At 45.3% G+C, this 24647-nt stretch overlaps 1 protein-coding gene across 1 annotated transcript in view; it reads left to right on the top strand.

The window, feature by feature from the left end:
* The window catches only part of CTNNA1 (catenin alpha 1), a 121817-nt gene extending 99627 nt beyond the window's left edge, over positions 1 to 22190 (top strand). Inside the window, exons 10-18 of the mRNA XM_084780047.1 lie at positions 5876 to 5968; positions 9438 to 9594; positions 14207 to 14407; positions 14948 to 15099; positions 17343 to 17453; positions 18545 to 18726; positions 18850 to 18955; positions 20271 to 20405; positions 21056 to 22190. Of these exons, the coding sequence (XP_084636173.1) occupies positions 5876 to 5968; positions 9438 to 9594; positions 14207 to 14407; positions 14948 to 15099; positions 17343 to 17453; positions 18545 to 18726; positions 18850 to 18955; positions 20271 to 20405; positions 21056 to 21343 (1425 nt within the window). The 3' untranslated portion in view covers positions 21344 to 22190. The remainder of the gene's footprint in view (positions 1 to 5875; positions 5969 to 9437; positions 9595 to 14206; positions 14408 to 14947; positions 15100 to 17342; positions 17454 to 18544; positions 18727 to 18849; positions 18956 to 20270; positions 20406 to 21055) is intronic.
* The last annotated feature ends 2457 nt before the right edge of the window (positions 22191 to 24647 follow it).

Here is a 24647-nt window from a genome sequence, read left to right as displayed (position 1 = left end):
TTTTTTACTTAGTGGTATAAGTCCCTTTCTGTGTAGCTTTTTTGAAGCGCCATGTAAGCCTAGCATTGTGGCATAGGCCTTTAATTTCAGCAATTGAGAGTCAGGGTCGAGGAATTCAAGGTCAGCCTGGTCTGGGTGGTGAGTTCAAGGCCAGCTTGGGGCTATATAGTGAGACCCTGCCCTACAATCTAAAACTCATGTAGACCTTCTGGGACTCCTCCAGTCTTTCAGTCATAGAAAACTGTGTCTTCAGACGCCCCTTGGGGAGTCTCGTCTTGACTGTTAGGAGAGGGAACAGTCTCCTACTTGTCATCTACTCTGGAACTTCCCTGTCCATCTTCTTGCGGCTGCGTACTTGTGAGGTAGAGCACTTCCAGTATAAAATACATTCTCTTAATACATACTGTGGAAAAAATATCAAATTGGTTTCATTTATTATATGTTCAAATGATAATAGCTTTAGGTTAAATGTTTCGCCTTTTTTTTTTTTTTTTTTTTTTTTTTTTTTGGTTTTTTTATTTTTTTGGTTTTTTGAGACAGGGTTTCTCTGTGTAGCCTTGGCTGTCCTGGACTCACTCTGTACACCAGGCTGGCCTCGAACTCACAGCGATCCGCCTGCCTCTGCCTCCCGAGTGCTGGGGTTAAAGGCGTGCGCCACCACGCCCGGCTATGTTTCGCCTTTTTAATTTTTATTGTCACTACTAAAAATTTCACAAGTCTCTGTGTAGTTCACACTATAGCTCTGCTGGACAGTACTAGATGCTTTCCAGACTTTTGGGGAGCTCTCTTTATCACAGCTCTCAATGAGAGCTCCAGGGGCAGCACACAGGCCAGGGCAGCAGCCAGGGAGGGCCTCATCATGCCAGAGAATGACTTACTATTATATCTAGCTGTCTGGGCAATGGCTGTATGCTGAGATTCCCATTGAGCTCACAGCCAGAGCTCAGGTTTTCTACAGACCTCGTCCTTAGTGACATTGGGCCCATTTCTGTCAATGCGTGTGCAGGCGGACATTTTGCTGTATGCAAATGTTTAGGTATACTGTCAATGTAAACTTAGATCTGGTCTAATCTGTTGTCAGAATTACTTCCTCTCAAAGCATATATCACTTCTACTTTGTTTTTTTTTTTTAATGTATTTTTTTTTCTCCCTTCATCTAATCTGATGTTTTAACAATGTTGTCTAAGATAAAAGCATAAATATAGAGCCTTTCAGCTTGCCACTGGAAATCTCCTGATTGAATGGGTCTTGTGTATAATTGGTCTTTCTTTCAGCCAGTGAGACCCTTTTATTTTAATCTTGCTGAGACATCTACATAGGACAGGTCTACACTATTCCCCTCATCTCCCTTTCAGCTTAAAGCCAGAGATAATTACAAAAACACAGTTTGTTCTGGCGGTTTCTCTGTGGATGGCACCTTGCATTCTTCCTAGAGCAGGTTTCCCTACTGTTCTCAGTTTTCATGTCATTAAAAGTCAGGCTAGAAAATGAGAAAGATTTGCGAGAATGATAGAGTTACTGTTCTGCAAAATGCTAGCCAGTGACTGGGAGCTTGCTCATCAGTGTTGGCTCAGAGGTGATGACGCTGCGTCTCCATTATGTTGAGTGTCATTGGTTCACAAACACCCTGGCCTGTGATTAAGGTTCAGCTCTTTGCTTTCCCATGAATATGTGGGTGAACTGCTCCTGGAGTCAGATGACAGCATCTCACGCCTAGTTCCTGAGCTGTGTAACCCGATTTTATCAGTGTTTGAAATGGATACAAACTATTATTTTAATACTCTTGAATATTTAAAATTTTTATCAGTGTTTGAAATGGACAGAAAATTATTGTAACTTATTTCAATATTCTTTAATACACGTCCAACATAAATTTGGAACAGAGCAGATGTAATAACTTGGTTTTTAGGACTGGTGTGTTGGGGGAGGGGAACATAAAAAGAATGTAAAATAGGATACAAACTTCTTTAGTGTGGGCGTGCCCTGTAAAGTTGCTCAAGTGGCATTAGTCCTGATACGGCTCCATTCACTCAAAGATGGGACTATCTGGTAGAGCCGTCATGAGGCTCATCATGCTGTCAGCACACAAGGTCAGCTTCAGGTCTTAGTAACAGAACTTCACGTCCCCAGCTCCTCTGTGTGCACAGGGTTGGAGGCTGATCTGAGTGCCCGTTGGGTCATTATTCACGTGCTTTTGTGACTTTATTTAAAACAGTAGTGGACAGTTTTGCTGTGAGGTCTCTCCACTGTCATCTCTGAGATTCTGCCTTGGCTCTAGGACTGACTCTTGCCTTTCAGTTGTCCTTAGGAGAACTTGCTGACAGCAGGACAGATAGCCTTTTTTTTTTTTTTTAAATAAAATGTGCATAGATGTTCTATATCCCCAAAGCCACTGATAGGATTGAGGAGGGACAGAGGCTATAGAGTTGAGCTGGGTGACTTGTGTCTGCCGTGTAGCTCGAGGGCTTGTCTCTCATGTGAGCTGTGAAGTAGTGCTTCTAGGCAAAAGCCCCTTTTGTACTTGACTTTTTCCTCCCATACTAAGTTAGTGATGTCTTTATGTTAGTCTTCGATTGAAAGTATGTTACCGTGGAAATTTGTTTGCTGTCAGAACGTTTTTGTCGCTAGTACACCGTCTGTGTCCTTTTGATGGCTTCCTTCCCTGGCCTCCTCCGTGCTCCTCTGGCTGTGTGCTCATAAGCACTGAGGGGCGACCAGTGCTGTTTGCTTACCAAAGCCTCTCTTCAGATTTGTACTTCATGAGAGTAAAACAAGGACTCTGCCCTTCATGAGCTCCGGCTCCTATCATTTCCTATCCCTTTTCATTAAAATATCTTTATGATGGTGAATTTGCTGCACTCAAGTTGTATCTCATTTGCTGCCTTGTGAATTAAGAATTACAAAGTGGATGAAACTTTTACTGTAGGATTCCCTCTCTCAGTTTTCTCATGGAACTTCATAGGATGTGGCTTTCTTAGTTTGAAATGTATATTTTGGCTGCAGTCGAATGATGAATTCATATGTGGTAATATGTAGCAAAGTGGCCTTGAAGGTTCTGTGAGGAACATTTGAATTAAACATTAATCTTGTATGACTGGCTGTGCATTTTTCTCAGTGCTTCCATACGACCTGGCAGGCTGAAACACTAGCAGATAACAAATGAAGTTTCTGTTTTCTGTAGCTGTTGGAAGTTGGATGAAAGAAGTGAGGTGCCTGAATTCTAGGCTTACTGGTAGATTGGGCGACTAAGAGGCTAAAAACAGGGAGCTTTAAGAATAATTTATCATTTAAGTAAATTCACTATTATAAATTTTGTTCTGTATTTTTATACTGCATCTTCCTAAAATTAGTTTATTATGACTTATTTTGATATATATATATATATATATATATATATATATATATAATAAAGTTATATATAGCTAGCTAGGACCAGGTAAAGAATATGAGGCCGTGTGAGCTTAGTTGTCCTGCTGATGTGTAGATTATTGAAGCACTGGGGTGGGGATGCTAAATAGCTGTGTAGGCTGAGAATTCATGGTTTTGTTTTTGTTTTTCTGGGATATAAGCCCATCTTAATTTCAAAAAGAATCCTTTTGTGAGATTTGTATATGAGGCATTGAGTGATTGATCTTCAACGCTTTAATAATAAATACAGGACAATAACTATTCTTTAGTGGCAAGGTCATTTGCTACCACCTATAATGGAGGTGTCCAGCATGTGCCTTTATGTGAAAGAATTGAGAGTATCTGTTACCGTTTCTGATAGGCGGGTCCATTTGTGCCATCAGTTTCCCCTTTCTTTTTCTTAGCCTTGTTCATCGTCCCTCATGTTTAATTCTCTTTTGACTGAGGTCTAGGTCTTCCTACCTTAGCTCTCCTTGCTGCTGGGTACAGGTGTGTACTACTGTGCCTGTCGAGCTAAAGACTTCACACTGGTTTTATGATTTACTGTGAGTGAGTGTTGTGTGGGGGCGAGGCGTGTGAGCACACGTCCTGTGTGCATTCCTGGTGCCTGTGGAGGCCAGAAGAGGTTGTCAGATCCTCTGGAGCTAGAGTCACAGACCACTGTGAGCCACTGTGGAGATGCTGGGAATCAAACTGTGTCCTCTGGAAGAACAGCTTGCTGAGCTGAGCTGTTTCCCCTGCAGATTAGTTTTTTAAAGCTGTATTGACCTGCTGTTCCAAGTTTAAAGGTGCAGCTTTTCCTCAGTAAGAGGTGTGAAGACTTTCCCTCCTCATATTCCCTTTCAAGGCAGCCAGGTCTAGCACCAGTATATGAGTCTGGCCTCCCAGAGAGCTCTGGTCTAGATGTTACCTTTGCACATTTGTCACTGTGAGAAGTCCTGCTCCTGGAGGGTGTACTGAAGCTTATTCACCCAGAAGCGACTGTCAGTGACAGGCATCACTCCTCCTCCCAGGCCATCTAAACCAAGCAGTGTCCTCTTCTAGAACATTACTGTTCTAACAGTACATCAGAAACATTGCATTTTTAAAACAGACTAAGTCTTCTTCTGTAGTCTTTGTCTTAAGATTGTATCCGGAAAAAAATTTTAGCCATACCCTTCACCACTCTGTATCTGACTTGTAGTGAATAGTACATAATCCTTCACTTCTTCATTTTGACAATATTTGTAAGTTTTAAGAGATGGTATAAATTGAAATAAGAATGTTAGTGATGAGATGGTCACTGATGGTCCTTGGTGGATTCTGTCTGAGAGCCCTTTAAAGAAGGCAGTGGCAGGCTGTTTGCATCATCAGGGAGCATTGTGGTAAGCATCAGGTCTTTAATTTGTTTTCCAAGATGCTCCCTACTTCTTTTTGGTTAGAGATAGGGAGTTATTGTGTAGCCAGTCCTAAAGAGCAGCATTTTCAGTACAGCCAGAGCACTAGCAAGCTAAACTATGACATAACCTGTAAAAATAATGTTTTGGTTATGTCAGCAGTGCGTGGAGACAGTTGAGAGGGAAGGTAAAGATTTCCATAAAAGATTTCCACAGCCTGGCGGTGGTGGTACACGCCTTTAATCCCAGAACTTGGGAGACAGAGGCAGGTGGATCAATGTGAGTTCTAGGCCATCCTGGTCTAAAAAGCGAGTCCAGGAAAGGCAAGGCTACACACAGAGAAACCCTGTCTTAAAAAAGAAGGAAGTCCAGCCACCAATGCTGTTCCAGGAACTCAGCTAAAGGATGCTTTTGTTCATATCTGTGGAATATCATCATTATTTCCTTTCCTCCCCTCTCTTCCCCCCTTAATAAGGATGGAATTGGTTAATCTTGTTTGCTTGTTTGAGACAGAGTCTCACTAGCCTTGGCTATCTTGGACTTGCTTTGTAGACCAGGCTGGTCCTGAACTTACAGAGTTCCACCTGCCTCTGCCTCCCAAGTGCTGGGATTACAGGTGTGCACCACCATGCCCAGCTGGTTTGGTCCATCTTTTTTTCTTTTTTTCCTTGTTGGGTCCATTTTAATGTTACTTTTATCATGTATTAGAAATCTTAATTGACCTATGTTCAAATACACTTGACTTTTTACACATGGCAAGGAGAAAAGCAGTTTGGAGTTTTAATTCAAGATCAGCTGCAAAATCCTTCCCTGGTGCTCCTTTGCTTTTCTTATATTCAGCCTATAATAGACAGCCATATTGTTCAGGCAGAGCAGAGCTCCTTCAAAGCCCATGAGCCACCTCTTGTGATACTAGCCGACAATGTAACACTGTGAAGTCCTTGTAAACTAACAATCAGTCTGAGAAGTGATGTTCCTTGCTACTTTGTTGCCTCTGTTCTGGGAAGGCCAGTGTGAGACATAGTCATTAGCCTGTTTTCCAGTCCAAAGAGAAATACTTACAGGCATGTTTATGTTTTTCCTTCTTGCAGGTTGCCAACTTGGCCTGTTCAATCTCCAATAATGAAGAAGGTGTAAAGCTTGTCCGAATGTCTGCAAGCCAATTAGAAGCACTCTGTCCTCAGGTAAAGTATAGCCAGCAAGCTTTTGGTGTCGCTAACATGGATTTTAAGAGGGTGGATATAAATTTATTTTCATAGGCTTTCTCTGTCTCTGTCTCTCAAAAAAAGAATTTTAAGTAGACATCCTGGTACAGATAAACCACATAGTTTAGAAGCAGTTTATCATTTCTTTTTATCATATGCTCCTGCCTCGCCTTTCATTTAAAATACATAGGAGAGGCCATCAAGCTGGCTCAGTTCTGCCAAGTCTGATGACCTTGGTTTCCCCCCCAGGGGCTACATGGTGGTTAGGAAAGAACAGACATCCACAAGTCCTTCTGTGATTGTGTGCATGTGTTGAGTGTGGTGCACAGGTGTCTGGCCAGCCTGTGCACAGTTGTGACACTCTTGTCATAAAGTAGCTAGTCTACTTTGCTAAAGTGTCTTGCACAGATAATAGTAAATGATTTGAACTGGCCAGTGAAGTAAAGGCTAAGAACTTCTGTTTAATACTGACACTCAGAAAGATGCGTTATTGGGCTGGATGAAGTGTTTGAGATGCTAGAAATACTCTAAAGTACACAGAAATAACTAATGCCTTTTCCCCCCACTTAATTTGTTCGTGTGTTTACACATGTTGGATGTACTCATGGTGTGAGGGCAGAGGACAGTTTGTGAGAATTGTGCCTCTCCTGTCACTCTATAGGTCTCAGGGACTGAACTCAGGTCGTTAGGTTTGTCAGCAAGCCCTATCACCTGCTGAGTCCTCTCACTTTTTGCTTTTCTGCAGTTTGTTTTTTCTGCTTTTGTTTGTGCTTTTCTGAGTATTCAGTGTATTTGTGTATTTTGAGGGAGTGTTTCCTGTCATTCAGAAATTTCCAAGCAACTTAAATATTGTTTTTCTACTTTTCTAGGTAGAGAATGCTCACAGCACAGAGTGTAGGACTTAAGTTTACCTTTCTCTGCATGTCCTGCCGAACTGGCAGTAGCCATAGACAAAGGCGGCAAGCAGAGGAGCTATAGAGATGAACCAGGGGTCTCAGGGACAGCCTTAGGTTCACCGCGACACCGTCACTTTGGCTCTTTGATGTGAAAGAGCGCTCAAGCCTTCTATGATGGACCAGTTACAACCCCCCACCATGTGGTAAACATTTCCCCAGCTTTATACAGTCATAAATTTTTCCAGTGACTGATTGCTATGAGATAATAAATACAGTAGATTTAATCTACTTCCAGGTTGACCAAATTGTACGAAATAAATTTAGAGTAGATATCTAAAGATTAGACTTTCTTTCCCTCAGGTTTGCCATTTTATCCTTCCAACACTTTAATATCTTTGGTTCTCCGTTTCATTTTAAAATGCTTGAAAAGCGACAATGCTTCCACATAGCTGCAGAAACAGATGGTAGCATACGCTGATCACACCTACCGAGAGTATTTATATAAATGATCTTAAAGCCTAGGGAAAAGAATCAGAGGGAGAGTCTAGTCGATCCTGATGACAGTGCTCGCGTGCATGGACCTTGTTACTTGGCCCGTGTCACAGCATGGAGCCTACCACACAAACCCTCATCTCTCTCCTTTGCAGTTTGCTTAAGATGGACCTCAGAACTGGCTTTAGACACAGCACTCAAGCCACACTTAGCATTAGGGCTATACCTTGAGTAAAATACACTTTCTGGGCATGATTATTCTTTATACATGCAGGGCTGGGCATCTTCAGTATTGGCAAATGCAAACTGGACCATGTGGGCCGTTTATCTTTCCTCTCAAGTTAATACTAGTTATCTAGATGCGCTGGAAGACCCCACTAGCATTTCCCTGGTAGCTAAGGGAGGGAACTTTTATTTTTCGTGTACTTAACCATTTATGTATATCTTTTGGAGAAAGAACTCTTCATATCCTTTCACGTATTCACGGAATGCAGAGAATAATGAATGGTATGAAAATGAACTTGGAGACAGACAGCAGACAAAAATGAAAAGAGATGGTTAAAATGCATTACAAATTTGGGTACCGTGCCACATGCCTGTAGTCCCAGCAATCAGGGAGGCAGCGGCAGGTGGATCTCTGTGAGTTCGAGGCTAGCATGGTCTACCAGGTAGGTCCAGGACAGCCAAGGCTACACAGAGAAACCCATTTTTAAAAACAAACAAACAAACAAACAAACAAAATATTACCTCTAGTGTCTTTAGGCCATGCTTAGTAGGAATTGAAAAATCTCAGGACTTGGCACACAGAGGCAGGTGGATCGCTATGAGTTTGAGGCCAGCCTAGTCTACAAAGTGAGTCTAGGATAGCCAGAGCTATACAGAGAAACCCGGTGTTGAGGGGAAAGGTGTGGGGGGGGGGGGGAGAAAGAAAAGAAGAAACTCACTTAGTATAGGCTACCTGTGAAAAATGAAAGTGGGTAGCATTGTATGTATTTAGTGGCCCAAGACTACTTTCCCCTTGAGATGAGAAAAAAGGCAAAGATGTGTACCCCTGCCGTTTGTTTTTAGAATGGGGGTGTAACTTCATAAGTACTAGAAGATGAGGATAAGGAAAGAAGAAAACGGGGAATGCTTGTTAATGAAATTGAAGCTGCTTTTTTGGAGTAAAAAAATGATTACTGAATGTGGTATCCTTGTGACTATAGTGTCATTGAATTTTATACTTTTAAGTGGAGGAATTGTATGAATTATAAGTTGTATCTCAGTAAAGCATTTGTATGTGTACATGCTGTACTGAGGCTGGGCTTTAGAGCCCTGCACACACTAGGCAAGCTTTCTACCAGGGAGCTATGTCCCCAGCCCTAGATTTTTACTTATATGTAGCAGATTATATACTTTTCCAAGGAATTTGTATATGTCAGACATACCTCTGTGAAAATGACAAAGGAAAAAAAATCCTTGGGATTGGAATACGGTACCTATAACCTGAATGAATTCTAGTAAGTTTGTCTTTTGGTGTATTGGGCATTATTATGCATTTATTGGACATAATTTTTACTTTTATAATAGTGATGAATAACTGAGATCGGCCTAAATACCCCACAGTAAGAGAGTAACATAAAATACCTATAAAATGGAATCATAAATAATATTTTACTATATACGTAATGATGCTGATTAATATTTAAAAGAAAGAACCAACACAGTTAATTGTATGTAGCATATAATTTTAAGTATTTAATTTCTGATGGTGTATTTATATGTTTAAAATGTTAAAAACCTGGAATTTAATGTCAACAATTATAGGCTTGCCTTCACAGATTGGAGAAATTAGAGGGAGAGACTTCATTTATTTTACAATTGTCTGTTGTTTCCAAATAAAATTTACTGCTCTGGTGTTAAAGTCTAAGGCCTGCTGTTCATTATTTCCCCTTTGTACTAGTTATGGCGGAGCACATAGTGTCTTATTTCCTAGTGACAGGGAACCTTTACTGCTGCATTGCCCACATCACCCCATGTGATTGATTGGAGTGAGTGATGTGCATTAATGTCTTCTGCAGGTTATCAATGCTGCATTGGCTTTAGCAGCAAAGCCACAAAGTAAACTGGCCCAAGAGAACATGGATCTTTTCAAAGAGCAATGGGAAAAACAAGTTCGTGTTCTCACAGATGCTGTTGATGACATTACTTCCATTGATGACTTCCTGGCTGTCTCAGGTAATGAACTGGCTCCCTGGAGTGTCAGGTGTAATTACTGTCCAAGCCATAACCACAGACCAAACACTTTCAGATCTGGGCAAACACATTATCAATAGCATGCTGGTTGCCAGTTTTATAAAGTTCTACACCTGTGCCCTGAGTAAGGGAAGTTGGGATTGGAGCCCTTTCCCTCGTGAGGCTGTGTAGACTGGGCCCTCCGGCTTTGGGCTGTACAGCACACAACAGTCTTCCCCTCTTGCTGCTTCAGTTTAAACCTACGTCCTGCTGCCGCTGGTCACTTGTAACAAGCCTGTGGAACTCAGGGGAGGAGCCTCTCAGCTAGTTTTTGGTCAAGAATCCTCCCTTCTTGGAAAGCTTCCGTCTTTTGGAAGTGATCGTAGTTTAACTGACTACTTCCCCAAAGATTATGTCTGCATGATGCACAGATAGAAAACAGAGAGGAAATATTTAAGTGCCATTTAATTATGAACTTGGAAAAAATAAATCTGGGTAATTCACCTCACAAAAACAGTTGATTTCATTATATAAACATAAACTGGTAATGACATAGTAAATTGCATTCATATAGAACATGTCTGTCAAATGCAATTCAGTATTTATCTCACAGAAATAAATTCAGCCTTATCTCCTTAGAGTTGAGTAACACTAAATGCATTCTCCATTTAATGTAGCCTCTGTTGCCCCTGGCTGTGTCTTCTTGGAAATGCCAGGCTTCCTGAGGCTGGTGGCTGTGGGCAGATTTAGTGACTGGGTTCTTGTGGAGCTGAAACTAGCTGTCACCCCAGGGAGCCACAGGCTGGAATGTGGAAGATGTGAGTGGCAGCAGGGCTTGAAAGAGAGGCAGGACTTAAGTACATGCACAGCACAGTCCTCCAGCAGTGACCTATATAAGGACGGCAGTGTGCTCTGCATACCAATGTCTCCCCGTCTTTGCATGAACTCCTTGAGATGGTAGCCTTGGCTTAACTTGAGGAAGTCGGGTGCAGGAAGACAGGGTTGCTGCAGGACTGCCAAATTGCAGATGCTGCTACTTTAAAACAAAAAATTCATTTGCGAGCTCATTGTTGCAGGTGCCAAAAATGCAGCAAGGGCCTTTTTGGGAAATCTTGGCCTTCTGTTGTTTTTCCCAATGAAGGATGGAATTATTCTTTTTCATAGGTTTAGGGAAAAACATTCCACCTTCATAGCACATTTTTAAAGCAAACAACAAATTTGGAAATCTAAATGCAAAGCCCCCTCTGGATAAGTACTACATTCTTACAGTTTTCTAAAATTAAATTGGGTATGTTTATCGGGCTTAAACTCAAGGGATTTTCATTTTTCTTACAGTAAAATAAAATATAATAAAATAAAAATGTCCCTCAAATCAGACAACAAAAGGGATTCAGTAGCAGAATTTAGTGGGATCCAGACAGGACTTTTTAAGGATATTTAATATAAAACAGAAGACCAGGAAAGAGAAATTAAATTCTGTAGCAGGTCCACTTTTATATGGTGAATGTGTTCAACTTTTATGTAAATATATGAGTTTAAGAGGGGGCTGACTTAGTACAAAACAACTGAGCCAGTTTCTATTCAGCACAGACTTGTTCTCTTGAAGAAGCAGTGATGTTTCAGAGCATCTGAATTTTGTATGTCTACCTCTGGTGTGTTTCTGTTGTTCTGTCATAAGCTTGCTGAAGAATGCACATGATTAGTAATGCAAGGTGTTATTTAGAGGAGCAGTGAAGGCCAAGCAGGTGCCTGGGTAGAGTCCCAGTAGACGAAGCAGTTAGCTCACAGCGCTCAGCTGCACAGCGGCTTCCCTTCCTTCCGCAGGCAGTAGTTGAGGAAGGGCTTGGCCCTGTGAGCCCCTCTCCCATCCGTGACTGACTCTTGACAGCTTGTACTGTTCAGTTCCTGTTATCATGACATCATAACCAGAAGATAGCATTTCACAGGCCTTTCCTCTGTCTTCTGTCTAGTGCATATTCTCTCAGTCTCTTCTTCCATGTCCCCAACCTTAGAGGGGGTTGTATATATGCCCTGTTGAGGGCTCAGCACTCAAACTTCCTTATTCTCAGCGGCTTTGCAAAGAAAAGGTCTCTGAGGTGGAGTATAAACAAGTGTTGAGAAGGCGGTGTGACTGACACCAGCTTAACTAAACAGTAGTAAGTTCACCTCTAGGGCCTGGACCTCCCAGCCATGGGGTTTTGACTGGCTTTACATTTCTGTTTCTCCTTTTTATTCAGTCTAAGACCCCAGCCATGGAGCAGCGAGGCCTACAGGTACAGGTCTTCCCACCCCAGCTAACCTAGTGTAAGTCATTACTCACAGGTGTGCCCATAGGCTTGCCTGCTTGGTGAGTCCAGATCCCTTCACGCTAACAGTCAGTATTATCCATTTTTTAAAAACTTATTCCCTGCTGTGTCTAGTTTTCATACAAAAGGACTTTTGTGCTTAATTTATAGTAGCATAAGTGAAACTGTAGATGGGAATTTCTCTTTGGAGGAAGGGAGCAGTGTTGAGATAGCTGCCTGGTCACTAGAGGGAATACTAGGAACACCAGTGGGTTTTGTTTTTCTTGCTGATACGAGAAACAACTTAGGAGAGAAAGGGCTCGCATTTCAAGGGTGCAGTCTGTTACAGCAGCTGGAGGTCAAGGCAGCCACTTTGTAATCAGAAAGTAAAGAGTGAGTACTTGTGCTCAGCCCACACCCCCAACAGGGTTTCTCTGTGTAGCCCTGACTGTCCTGGAACTCACTTAACAGATCAGGCTGGCCTCAAACTCACAGGGACCCACCTGCCTTCTGAGCGCTGGGATTACAGGTGTGCACCAGCACCGCCTGGCTCCCCTCCTTTTAGTACAGCCCAGGATCTTAGCCCAGGATCTTAACCCAGGGCATGATGCCACCTCAGTTAACCCAGTCAAGGGGTTCACTCATAGGCATCCCCAGAGATTCGCCTCCCATGTAATCTGCATCTCATCAGATTTTCTGAGATTAACAATCATGGCCAAAGAGTGGGATGCACACCTTCAGTATGAATTTAATAAAATTGGAGTTTATTTTTGAAAATATAGGTGTCTAGATGATGGGTTTGTAGAGCACATCACTGAGTCTGAGGTGCTAACCACCCTAAAACAGGATGGTTTGTAGGTTTGCTTATTTGTTTGTTTTTCAGCAGACTCTTTCCTTCCCTTTTGACTTTCTTACCTTTGCATTACAAGATATATCTTCCACATTGATCTTGTGTTGGGATCAGAAAAGGCAGTTCCAGCACTAAGGCCTTGAATGATGGGCAGGCTTAGCATACATTTGTTTAGTTAGCATTAGAATGTAGGGAGTTTGAATTTAAAAGATGCTTATGATGATGTTCAAGCCCTCCTCCTCCTCTTCCTCCTTTTCCTCCTCCTCCTCTTCCTCCTCTTCCTCTTCCTTCTTCTCTCCTCCTCCTCTTCCTCCTCCTCTTCTCCTCCTTCTCCTTCTCCTTCTTCTCCTCCTTTTTTGTTTTGTTTTTCAAGACAGGGTTTCACTGTGTAGCCCTGGCCTTCCTGGAACTCTCTATGTAAATAAGGCTGGCCTTGAACTCACCAAGTTCCCACCTGCCTCTGCCTCCTGGGTGCTAGGATTAAAGGTGTGTGCCACCACCACCCGGCCCCAATGAGCTTCTTAAAACAGATTGCATTTGCTACGTTCTAGCTCTTCTACAAGAACTAGACCTCTCTCCACCTGCCATGCCACACACTGTTGTTGGCAGGATACCATGTCTTTAAGTGACATAACTTCTGAGAGCTTTCATGGATTCCACTGCAGCCCCTTCATGTGTGCGGTGTGTTCTATACCTGCCTCTCACCCCCTTCTCAGTCGGCCCCTGTTGCCATGGTGCCTGAGTGCAGCTTGCTCCTTTAGGTGCAGTTCCCTTAGCCCTTTGACTTGTTTCCCCTTTGCTATTACAACTGAGATTGGAAATTACTCTGGCGTTTCTGAAAACAGTGTCAGGCTTTGAAAGGAAATGACTTGGGGTTTTCAAATCCAGCTGTGTGCCTAGTAGGGGCTCCTTGTCAGTTTAGCTAGATTCACAGGTTTCCTCCTAGAGACTACAAATATTACAAGTTCAACTATTTTCATCACAAATGTATTCCCTGAGTGCCCTCAGAGGTGTAAACCTGCTTCTCAGCACCTCCTCAGAGTCCTGCTGGCTCCCAAATATTATTGGCATCTCATGGAATGAGAGCAAACACTGGAGGGGTAAAGCCTGATACAGAATTATTCTTCTGACTTAAATTGTTTCTGACATTTGTTCAATGACAGTCAGCAAAGAAGGAGTTATTGAAGGTGGTATGTTTGCTTTTATTATGTTACTTCTGTGGGTATGGGGTCCTCATGCCATGGGGTGTGTTTGGAGGACAAAGGACAACTTTCATGAGTTGGTTCAAACTCAAGACTCCATCTCCACACTCCTGAGTGCTAGCATGCAAATGTGTGCCATTGTGCCCAGCTCCTGCATATAAAACTTGGCATATGTGGTTGGCACTAAGTTCTTCCTCAGTAAATGAAACTTGCCATGTTACCATGTCACCCTCTAGTAGAAGACCTGATCTTTCATTCAGCGTTTTGCTTGTCCTCAGAGAACCATATTTTGGAAGATGTGAACAAGTGTGTTATCGCTCTCCAAGAAAAGGACGTGGATGGGCTGGATCGCACTGCTGGTGCAATTCGAGGCCGGGCAGCTCGTGTCATTCATGTTGTCACCTCAGAAATGGACAACTATGAGCCAGGAGTTTACACAGAGAAGGTTCTGGAAGCCACCAAGCTGCTCTCCAACACAGGTCTGAGAACTGTCTCCTGTCCTAGCATTCCTTGGTCCCTGCCATGGCTTGGCTCCGACAGGCTGTCCTCTCATTCTAACACATCGACTGGCCAACGACACTAGTGAGAGGTTGGCTACCAAGCAGTTTCACAAGCACATTTCCTTTTGTGTGTCTGAGATAAACTTCTGAGTTGTCTCTTGTTAATGAGCACATAGGAATTTAGGGTGGGTCCTCCTCCTGCAGTCAGGGATTGAACCCTGAACCTCTTAGATGGTGGACAAACCACTAAACTACTATCCCAGCCTACTGTAGGTCTCAAGGTAGTTCTCACATCCAGTTCTCGTCACAGCATCTGGTCAGAGGATGACTGAGTTCTTGTAAACACTGTTGTAACTCACCTGTGAACATGGTAGTTTATTGCCTGTAAGTACTGGGTTCAAAACAAGAGACAGAGGCTGGTTGCTAGGAGCTTGACTCTTTTGCCTGTCCAAGGACCCAGGAAGGGACCGGTGGGGTGCTGTCTGCGTGCTGTGACCTGCCCTGCTCTTGTCCCCACAGTCATGCCACGGTTCACTGAGCAAGTGGAAGCAGCGGTGGAGGCCCTCAGCTCAGACCCTGCCCAGCCTATGGATGAGAATGAGTTTATCGATGCCTCCCGTCTGGTGTATGATGGCATCCGGGACATCCGGAAAGCAGTGCTGATGATAAGGGTGAGTAACCGCATTCCAGACAGCTGAGGGCTTCTTTCACATCATTTGCTAACTGTGCATCATTCTGGAACTCAGTAGATACAGTGGCAGTGTATTAAACCATGAGTCAGAGGCGTTAGAGTGAGGTAAAACCCAAACATGGACCAGAAAAAGAGATCTAACATGAGTTGAGCTTGATGAATTAATTAATTTAGGGAATTTAATTGGGTAAACATAAAATAGTTTGAGTTACGGGGGAAATGACGGAAACTATTGTCTTAAACTTGAGTTGATCCCCAGGAGCCATATGGTTGGAGAGAACCAATTCCTGCAAGTTGTCCTCAGAGTTCTGCATGCCTAAAATAGATTAAAAATGCAACACATTTAACTTAAAGCAGAAGAATCTTATCTCCTATAGGGCTGGTCTGAGTTACCAGTGCCAGCTAGTGGCTGTAATACCATATCAGTGGGTCCCAAGGCCACATAGCCACATATACTCCAGTGATGCACACAGTCTTGCTTGTGTGGCTGGATGCCATGTTAAAGCCACTGGGAGCAAAGCTGTGTAGTGTGTCTCTAGGAGACGCTCCAGGCCTTAGAGCACCATTCTGAAGAACCAGTCTGAGTACTGGAAAGGCCCATCCTGGGAGGAAGCTTAGGTGCCTCCTCCAAAAAAAATTCCTTTGTCTCTCTGAGATGTGGTTTTCTTTTCTCTTTCTTGTTTTGGTTTGTTTGTTTGTTGTTTGTTTGTTTTTGTTTTGTTTTTTGTTTTTCAAGACAGGGTCTCTCTGTGTTAGCCTTGGCTGTCCCGGCCTGATATGTGGTTTTCATCTCTAAAAAATGGCTTTCCAGTTGGGCATAGTGGCACATGCCTGTAATCCTAGCACTCAGGAAGGCAGAGGCAGGTGGATCTCTGTGAGTTTGAGGCCAGCCTGGTCTACAAAGTGAGTCCAGGACAGTCAAGGCTACACAGAGAGACCCTATGGGGTTGGGTGGGAGGATACTTTACTGGGGGCTGGCGTGATAGCTCAGTGGCCAAAAGTGCTGACTGCTCATGAGAGTTTGAAGACCTGTGTGGTACCTCAGTCCCAGGGGATCCCAGGCCCTCTTCTGCCATGTTTAAAAAAGTAATGGCATTATTGGATGACATACAGGCCTGATACGAAATGGCTGGTTCTTACTACATTTAGTTCTGTTCTGGAATGAAGAGTGACAGGCCTTTACCCCCCCCCCCCTTGGACTTCCAGGTATGTATAGAGTGATAGACTTGAGGGGCAGGTACCCTTCAACAGGGACCCAGCAGTGTTGGGCTCAGCACAGCAGCACTACAGCAGCCTGCAGCCAGAGCTCAGAGGTGCTCAGCAGGACTCCAGAGGCACACACGGACAGGGTCTTTGTGGCTCTGTAGGACCTTGGTACTCCTAGCCACTACTCTTCTCCTCTCTCGGGGTAGAACCGACATTTGCCTGTCATAACCCAAGCTCATACACTTCCTCGGTGCTTCTCACACATTCCGTCTTTGATCCTCACAAGGCCCTGGGCATGGCTTGGCTTAGGGCCTAGTGGAGATGAGGCCTCACTGTCCTCCTGTCACAGGCCAGCCGTCTGGGCCAAGAGCCAACCCCAGCTGTTCTGCTGCCAGCCAGCCCTTCCTGATAGCTGTTTCAAGTCAGTAGCTACTCAGGAGAGACTGGTAGTTTGTGCAAAATATGAATTTTACCTAATAACTAAAACAGAGGACCAGACCAGCAGTCAGTCCTTTGGTCTTCGGTGTGCACTCAACGCTCTTCTGCTATGTTCTCTTCTCCTTTGATAAAAACAAAATTAAACTTTAGGAATAATATGTTGCTTGTTTTATTCCTCAAAATAGCCTTTGGCTCCCAAAGAGAAGGCCTGGCATTAATTTACATCATTTTCTTGTTGTTATAGAGTGGAGCCTTTATGAGATTGCTTTATGTTGTAGAAAACATCCCTACTTTAAAGACTTTTGGCCAAGGATTTTTTTACCTTCATGTGCAGATGCAGATCCCTTGGGGAACTATTAAAAATGAAATCTTTATGGTATAGGCTTATCTTACAGCTGTCAGCCTGAGCCCTAAACCTGTGAAGGGAGCTTTCTTTAAAACGTGAGTGTGGAGGCTACACAGAGTGCTCTCTGGTGATCAGAGGCCTGCATTCTGGGCCTCTGTGCTCTGGTCAGGAGGCTTCACCTGGGGAGGCTGGGGCTGGCGTGTGTCTGTCTGATCCACAGTTTTGTCTTGCAGACCCCCGAGGAACTGGATGACTCTGACTTTGAGACAGAAGACTTTGACGTCAGAAGTAGGACAAGTGTCCAGACGGAAGACGACCAGCTGATAGCCGGCCAGAGCGCCCGGGTGAGGAGGCGCGCCTTAGTCCTCTCACCTTCTGCACAGGCTCCCTGGCCCTGGGAGCCTTGGTCCTTTTCTAGCATATTCAGTAGTACTCAGAATGCCACTTTTCTTAGCTTGTTTTTCCTATGGTAGTACAACTAAAGTCCTAAGTCATACTAGTCACTTAAGGCTTCCTATAAAATGCCTCCTTGGCTAGGAGCAAGGCGAGTACCTATGGGTTCTTGACTGTACTGGGCTCCCAGTTTATGAGTTGGGAACCCTGAGTTGGGAAAGACTGAGGATCTAATCAGTGTAATGTTTGTAAAAAAGAATTTTGAATGCCTCTACTCACTGAATTGAGAACCATGACAATATGTTCTTAAATTCATGGATCTTTAAACTGCCCCCACCCCCAGATAAACCAAAACAACAAAACAAAACAAAACCATACCACACTACCAACAAAAACTCACTAGTACATTCGAGAAAACCAGTCATTACCATTGCATTCGAGTCATTCGATCTTCAATCAATAGCATCCATGCTTTTGGAAGGATGCCAAGATAACTTTTCTAAGGCGACTATTTTCTCACTCCATGGAAATGTGTCACAGAGCATGTCCCTGACTTCCTGGACTTGGACAGCTGAGAGGATGGCGGCCTATGGGCTCAGTTGGCATCTGGTTTCCAAAGTGCTGCTTCTCAGGCAGCTAAGGTATTGCTCATCAGCAGACTGCCTGCCTTCTCAGACTACCTCTGCCAGGCCTTCCAGACTTGGAAGTGTCTGCTCAGGCCCCAACAGAAAGGGCTCCAGCCACTCACCAGCCCTTATTTTCCTCTCCTGTTCCCAGGGATGGCAGTAGTCAGTCAGATACACACAGATGTGGTGAAGCCTCCAAGTTACCCCACCCTGCTGTCCCCTCCACGTTCAGGCATGGTTTTGAAAGTGGGTTGGGAATTCAGGCTGCAGTAAACTGCAAAAATGAGAAAATCGTCCTTCAGGAAAAATGAAAGTATTAAAGCATTATCCTACCTATGTTGTAGATTGCTGTTACAAGTCTTCTTGGCTAATGCACTGTGAAAACTTCATAAGAGTGTTTTGGCTTGTGATTGTAGGCGATCATGGCTCAGCTTCCTCAGGAGCAAAAAGCAAAGATTGCAGAACAGGTGGCCAGTTTCCAGGAAGAAAAGAGCAAGCTGGATGCTGAAGTGTCCAAATGGGACGACAGCGGCAATGACATCATCGTGCTGGCCAAGCAGATGTGCATGATTATGATGGAGATGACCGACTTCACCCGGTGAGCAGAAGCCGGCCCTGCAGAGAGAGGCCGCGTCCTTCCCCGGGGCCCTGAGACTTTGGAGACATCTTTTCCCCTCCAACCAGGAGAGCCTCCTAGACAGGGATCCTGTTCTCTTCACAGAGGCAAAGGACCACTCAAAAATACATCAGATGTGATCAGCGCTGCCAAGAAAATTGCTGAGGCGGGATCCAGGATGGATAAGCTTGGCCGAACCATCGCAGACCATGTAAGTGCCCGTGGCTGAGGGAGCTGTTCAAGATTGTCTTTATGGCCATCGCTCATCTCTGAACAGCGCTCTCCTTACTTGATTAGTCCCAGCTACATTCCTAATGGTTCTCAAATCCTGCTGCTTTGACAGTTACCAGGAGTTGGGTGTGTCTATCCCAACACTTGCCATCACTTCTTCTGTTGTTTCTGTTCTCCCTCCTTAGACTGCCAGTTCTGCTGACGCCAGCACTGGAGCTGATGGTCAGAGCCCCTTGCAGAGGTTTCTGTGCTGAGCTCGGGGCGCTGTTGAAGGCAGTGTATCTAGTTGGGGGCAGGCTTCTCTGTCTCAGCACTGGCTGCTTCAGGCCTCTAGGAAGCCATGTGGCACTTCCCACAACAGTCCTGTCCGTCCTGAGGTTTTTAAGTTATCCAGTGTATTGTCCAGGCTGCAGGGTGAGCGACAGCTGCCCCTCAGAACTCAAGCCGACATTTGCCAGTCATCCTGACCACCCAGAAAAACCCTTGTGGACAGTGTATTTTGACAGCACCTGCTCTGTCTGAGATTAGCAGCTCCATTGCTCTCGCCAGCTTGGAACACTGTGGCCTGCTACCTTCTCTTTCCTCCATTTTGCATATGGCCATCAACACTGTCATCATAAAATACAAATCAAACTTGAATCTGTCCTGCTTCAGTGGCATCTTAGAAAAAATTCAAAGTCATCTCGTACCACACTGCTCCTCACTTAGCCCCCACCTCACTGGAAGGAAATGTCTGTTGCAAACACTGGAGAGTGGTCGGGCTTCGCTGTCAGAGAAATCCTAACCACCTGGGCCTCAGGGCTGCGCTGGGCCTGCACGTCTTACTTTTAGATACCATCTGTGCCTAAAGTGTCTGTTCGCAGGGGTTATCCTGTGCACCGCTGCTGAGCAGACAGTGTTGAGGCAAAAGAACTATTTCTTTGAATGGTTAACTCACATAGCTTAGAGTATTGACTTTCTGTATGACCAGGTCCTTGGCTTGCTGATGCTGTCTCTTGCCTGTAGGGCCATGAGCTTCTCCCCTGGGGTGGAGGGCAACAGTTGCTAGTAGACACTGAGTTACTGAGTGGAAGTCTCAAAGTGTTCACTGCATACCCTATGCCATGTTGCAGAAGGCAAGACTCCATGAGTGACTTGCCTGGGGTGTAAAAGCCCCAGCGACCTGGACTCTTCACCCTTCTCAGGAAGGGAGGAAGCATACTAATGCCACAGGGAGCCTTTGGGGACAGCCCTGGGAGCAGGTGCATGTCTGGTGGGGCTGGGAGCACTCAATGCCGAGCTTCTTGTCCCGTCAGTGCCCAGACTCAGCCTGTAAGCAGGACCTGCTGGCCTACCTTCAGCGCATCGCTCTCTACTGCCACCAGCTCAACATCTGTAGCAAAGTCAAGGCGGAAGTACAGAACCTTGGTGGAGAGCTTGTCGTCTCTGGGGTGAGTGGAGGCTAGTGGGGATTTGCTGACCTTGGCACCGGAAGTAGACTTTCGTCCCTGTGCACTGCCCAGCTACTCCAGACGTGAAAAGAATAGAGAGCAGAAACTGCAAGGCCCATCTTGGTTACTGGAGCCCACAGGCCACACACCATCTCTACTTGCCTTTTTTTTTTTTTAAAAGCGGTTGGTGACAGCCAGAACCATTACCAGCCCTAATCTCTTGCCTTTGCTAGCTGTTCTTTGGGAAAAGGTGTTTTTAATCTTCCCCCAGAGAGTGAGTAATTAAGCCTGCTCAGAAACTACCAAGGATGTCTGGGGTCCTTCACCATGGGCAAGAGGAGGAGGTATTTCTTCTCTCTGTCTCTAATGAGGGACAGGACCCCATACCTGGAGTTCTGTGCCGCTACACGGCCTTGCAGTCACTCAGCACCAAGAAAGTCCCCACCCTGAGGGGCAGGGATGGGGAGGTGATTGTTTGTGTAGTGCCACCTTTTCAAAGGCAAGTGTTTGCAGGCTACATGGATAAGAACTGCCGTTGAGAGCAGTAACAGGCCCTACACTGCTGTGGGCACCCGCAGCCCCTTGTTCTCAGGGCATGGAGGCCCAGCTGGTGTGGCCAGGCTCTTCAGCACTTTCATCTGTCCTCGTAGGTGGACAGCGCCATGTCCTTGATCCAGGCAGCCAAGAACCTGATGAACGCTGTAGTGCAGACAGTGAAGGCGTCCTATGTGGCTTCCACCAAATACCAGAAGTCACAGGGTATGGCGTCCCTCAACCTGCCTGCCGTGTCATGGAAGATGAAGGCGCCTGAGAAGAAGCCCTTGGTGAAGAGAGAGAAGCAGGATGAGACCCAGACCAAGATTAAGCGAGCCTCTCAGAAGAAGCATGTGAACCCTGTGCAGGCCCTCAGCGAGTTCAAAGCCATGGACAGCATCTGAGCCTGCACAGCCCAAGGGCCCTGAGAATCAGCTATGTGCTTCACTCAGATGTATTTGCTAAGTAGAGAACACTGTTATATTCCACAGGGAGGTAGCAGGTTTCAAACTCAACCAGGTGGTGAATTTTGCAAGGACATATTTGTGTTTAAAGCTGGTTAGGAAAAAAAAAGCTTTTAGTTTTCAGAAATATATTTCTAGCTATATTTTTATAAGCTTAAATGGAAATAAAAGTTCCGTAACCAAAGAGTACCACATTAACTTCTTGGTCACATTTGTGAGTAGGCTGAGGGTGTCTGCTTTCTAGGTAGGTAAGGACCTGAGGGGAGACGCTGCCTTCTGCCTTACTATTGGGCAGTATGGAATTAAGTGACCAAGGGTGACCCAAGGTAAGCCATTGGGCACCCTAAGAAACAATCTGGAGGAAGCTACCAGAAACCTCTTCCGAGGAATAAACCATGGGAAACAATAAAACATAATGTATTACACAGGAAATTGATTGCTTTCTTTATGAAACAAATTGGGAATTACTGTGCACCGCTACAGTTACTGATCACTCTGCTGCAGGACTTCAGTAGACTTATTTTTTCCTGGGGTACAGTGATGCTGTAATCAGACCCCCACCCCCACCCAGCTGCAAATGCAAATGCATCAGCAGGCTCACTTCTAATCAGTGTTTCCTGCCTCGGGCTCATAGCATAGTGTTTGCTTAGGCAATAACTTAGACTCTACCTTACTTGTGATTTCTATAGCAATTACTGTAGGAACGCTTTTACTGTCTTATTTAAATTTTATGAATCTGACTGTTTTTTTACACTAATTTTCCCAATAAAGTCCACTATGGAACCAAGTCTAAGAAGCAGAAGTCACTCCTTTTCCTCCCAGAGTCACACAATGATTCCCATCATGCCTCTGGACTCCCAGGGTGGCTGCCTCCTGAGGGAGAGAGAGACAGCGTCTGTAGCTCTAGGAAGGACCTCTTGGCCTCTTGCCACCCAGGCAGGGTCAGGTCCTGTTCAGTGCCTCAGCCTGTATCCCCGTCCTGAGGAATTTCATAACCCGTCTTCAGCGTTCAAGTCAAAGCCAGCTCCAGCAACATGAATATTTCCCTTACTACCATTTTGCTAAGGGCATGCCAGCAATAAAACCCATTCACCACGGCATGAGGTGATAGGAGCTGCTACCGGTCATTTTTCAGGAAGTTGATGAGATGGCCATGACCAAACACATGTGAAACCACACTAGCTATGACTCAGCTGCAGGTTTTTTCACCACGATGGGCACAAGTGATCTGTTGACCTCATGTACAGATGAGGAAACAGAGAACTCTAAAAGTATTTGAAGCAATCCAGCTCTCTGTTAATACCATGATTGGCCATCATTAGAACATTAATTATATCATTTATAATGCTAAGACAGCAAGCCTTACACATGTCTTAGCCCTGTGTTCTTCCTCAGTTTTATAGCTGAAGTTATCAGTCCCCCAGCATTCACCGATAACATGAAAATGGCTCTCTCCATTCCCTAGCCTTGTCTCCTGTCCCTTCCCACTAGATGTGACCTCTTCGAGCTCCCTAAATGGCCTGTGGCCATTGTCAGCTTACTAGATTCTGATCTGCCACTCTTCAGCTCTTACCTTGTCAAGGTGACCGTCTTCCACAGACAGACTGGCCCTTTGCTACCTTATCAAACCTGTGGTCCATGGGAACACTTCCTGAACACACCTCCCTCCACTGTGCCTGCCCTCCCACTCCGTCTCTCTGCTCCTTCCGGGGCACCTGAACCTTGCCCTTCCCAGATGCCTTGCTTTAAATGACTGAAGCTGTTTGGTGTTGGTGCTCTGCTCGCCCGGCCAGAGTGCAGCTGCTGCCTCTGCTCTCTGCTCCCATGCTGAAAGCCCCTCCTGTTATGTCCCACCTTGCTTGCACTAGCGGAGTTCACACCCCCGGGCACTCTGTGCTGTGTTCCATTCTTTAAGTATTGATAACCAAGTCACCTTACCAGGGGCATGAAGCCTTACCCGCCCTCTTTGTCAACAGTATATCAAATATGTCACCATATCTGTTCCTGCTGTTCACATGTAGTGACTGAATGACCAAGGCCTAGGTCACTTGCTGCATGTACAAGATGCCCCCGTGACTGACACCACCAGATGTGACCTGCAGTTTTTAGGGTTTTTTTTTTTTGTTTTGGTTTTTTTTTTTTTTAAACAAATCCTGCTTCATTTATTTGTAAGACAGCACAGGCCACCAACCATCTGCAGATGCTGAGGAGGGTCACATGCAACAGGAGTCCACCTGTCTTCCCCTTTGCAGACGCCTTCTCTGTGGAACCTCATGCTGGAGCCTCAGCCTTGGTCTGGGCGCTGGCCTTGGTTGGCAGCACCTGTGACCGTTGGCCATGTGGCAACAAACTTGCTTGCCAGGCTTAGTGGCCTTAGCTTCTCAAGGGTGTCTGTGGCCTCCGCACTACATTGCCTGCATCTTCTTTGGGCCCTTGTGCCCCTTGCAATTGTGTTGCTCTCAGCTCATCAGTAAAGTTCCTGAGTTAAGGCTCCGCATTCCACCTGTCAGCAGCCATTTCGCCCGACCCCTCTGCCGACGCCCCAGCAAGTCCTTCCCAGGTCCCACCCCGCCTGCATGCCTGCCGCCACATAGGAGTCCAGCTTCTGCATCAAGCCACCTTGTGACTGGGGCCCTACTCTCTGCCCCACACCACTCCCGTGCCTGCACTTCATGGTCTAGGCTGTGTCCTCATCAAAATTCCGGAGAATTTTGTAAAAAACAAAAAAAAACAATAACAAAAGCGCAACTGAAGAAGCCCAGACCAAAATCTTGAAACACTTGGGTGTCGTACAGATCCTGTGATTCCACACGGCGCAAGGATGCGACTGTGTGAGGGGATGTTGTGAAGACACCACCCCTGCATTGTCAGAGTCCGACCTAGGCCAGGAAGGTCATGCTCCTCCCAACCTGGCGAGGCCTGAGTGAGCACAGGACAGAAGTCCCCACACTGCATGCCAGCCACCTCCCTAGACTGTCACTTTTGCCATGGTGACCTGCTTCCCCTAACAACTCACCCAGCGTCTGTGCATTCCATAGGCCGGCCCTGCCCTTCCTAACCACCCTCCTACCTTCTGTCCATGGTCCCCAATTTAACTTCTGTGCACCCACTGCTCAGAGCTTGGCCATGGTCACCTCCCTAGGAAGGAAGGAAGGAGCACACCAGAGTTTTTCTCTAGCCCTTAGCATGTCACCCATATCTCTGCAACATGGGAGGTGTCGGTATCTGCTTTTGAGCCCTCAAG

Source organism: Acomys minous, assembly GCF_964271855.1.
Source record: "Acomys minous genome assembly, chromosome: 4".
Classification (NCBI taxonomy): Eukaryota; Metazoa; Chordata; class Mammalia; order Rodentia; family Muridae; genus Acomys; species Acomys minous.
This window is presented reverse-complemented; position numbering and strand designations above follow the sequence as displayed.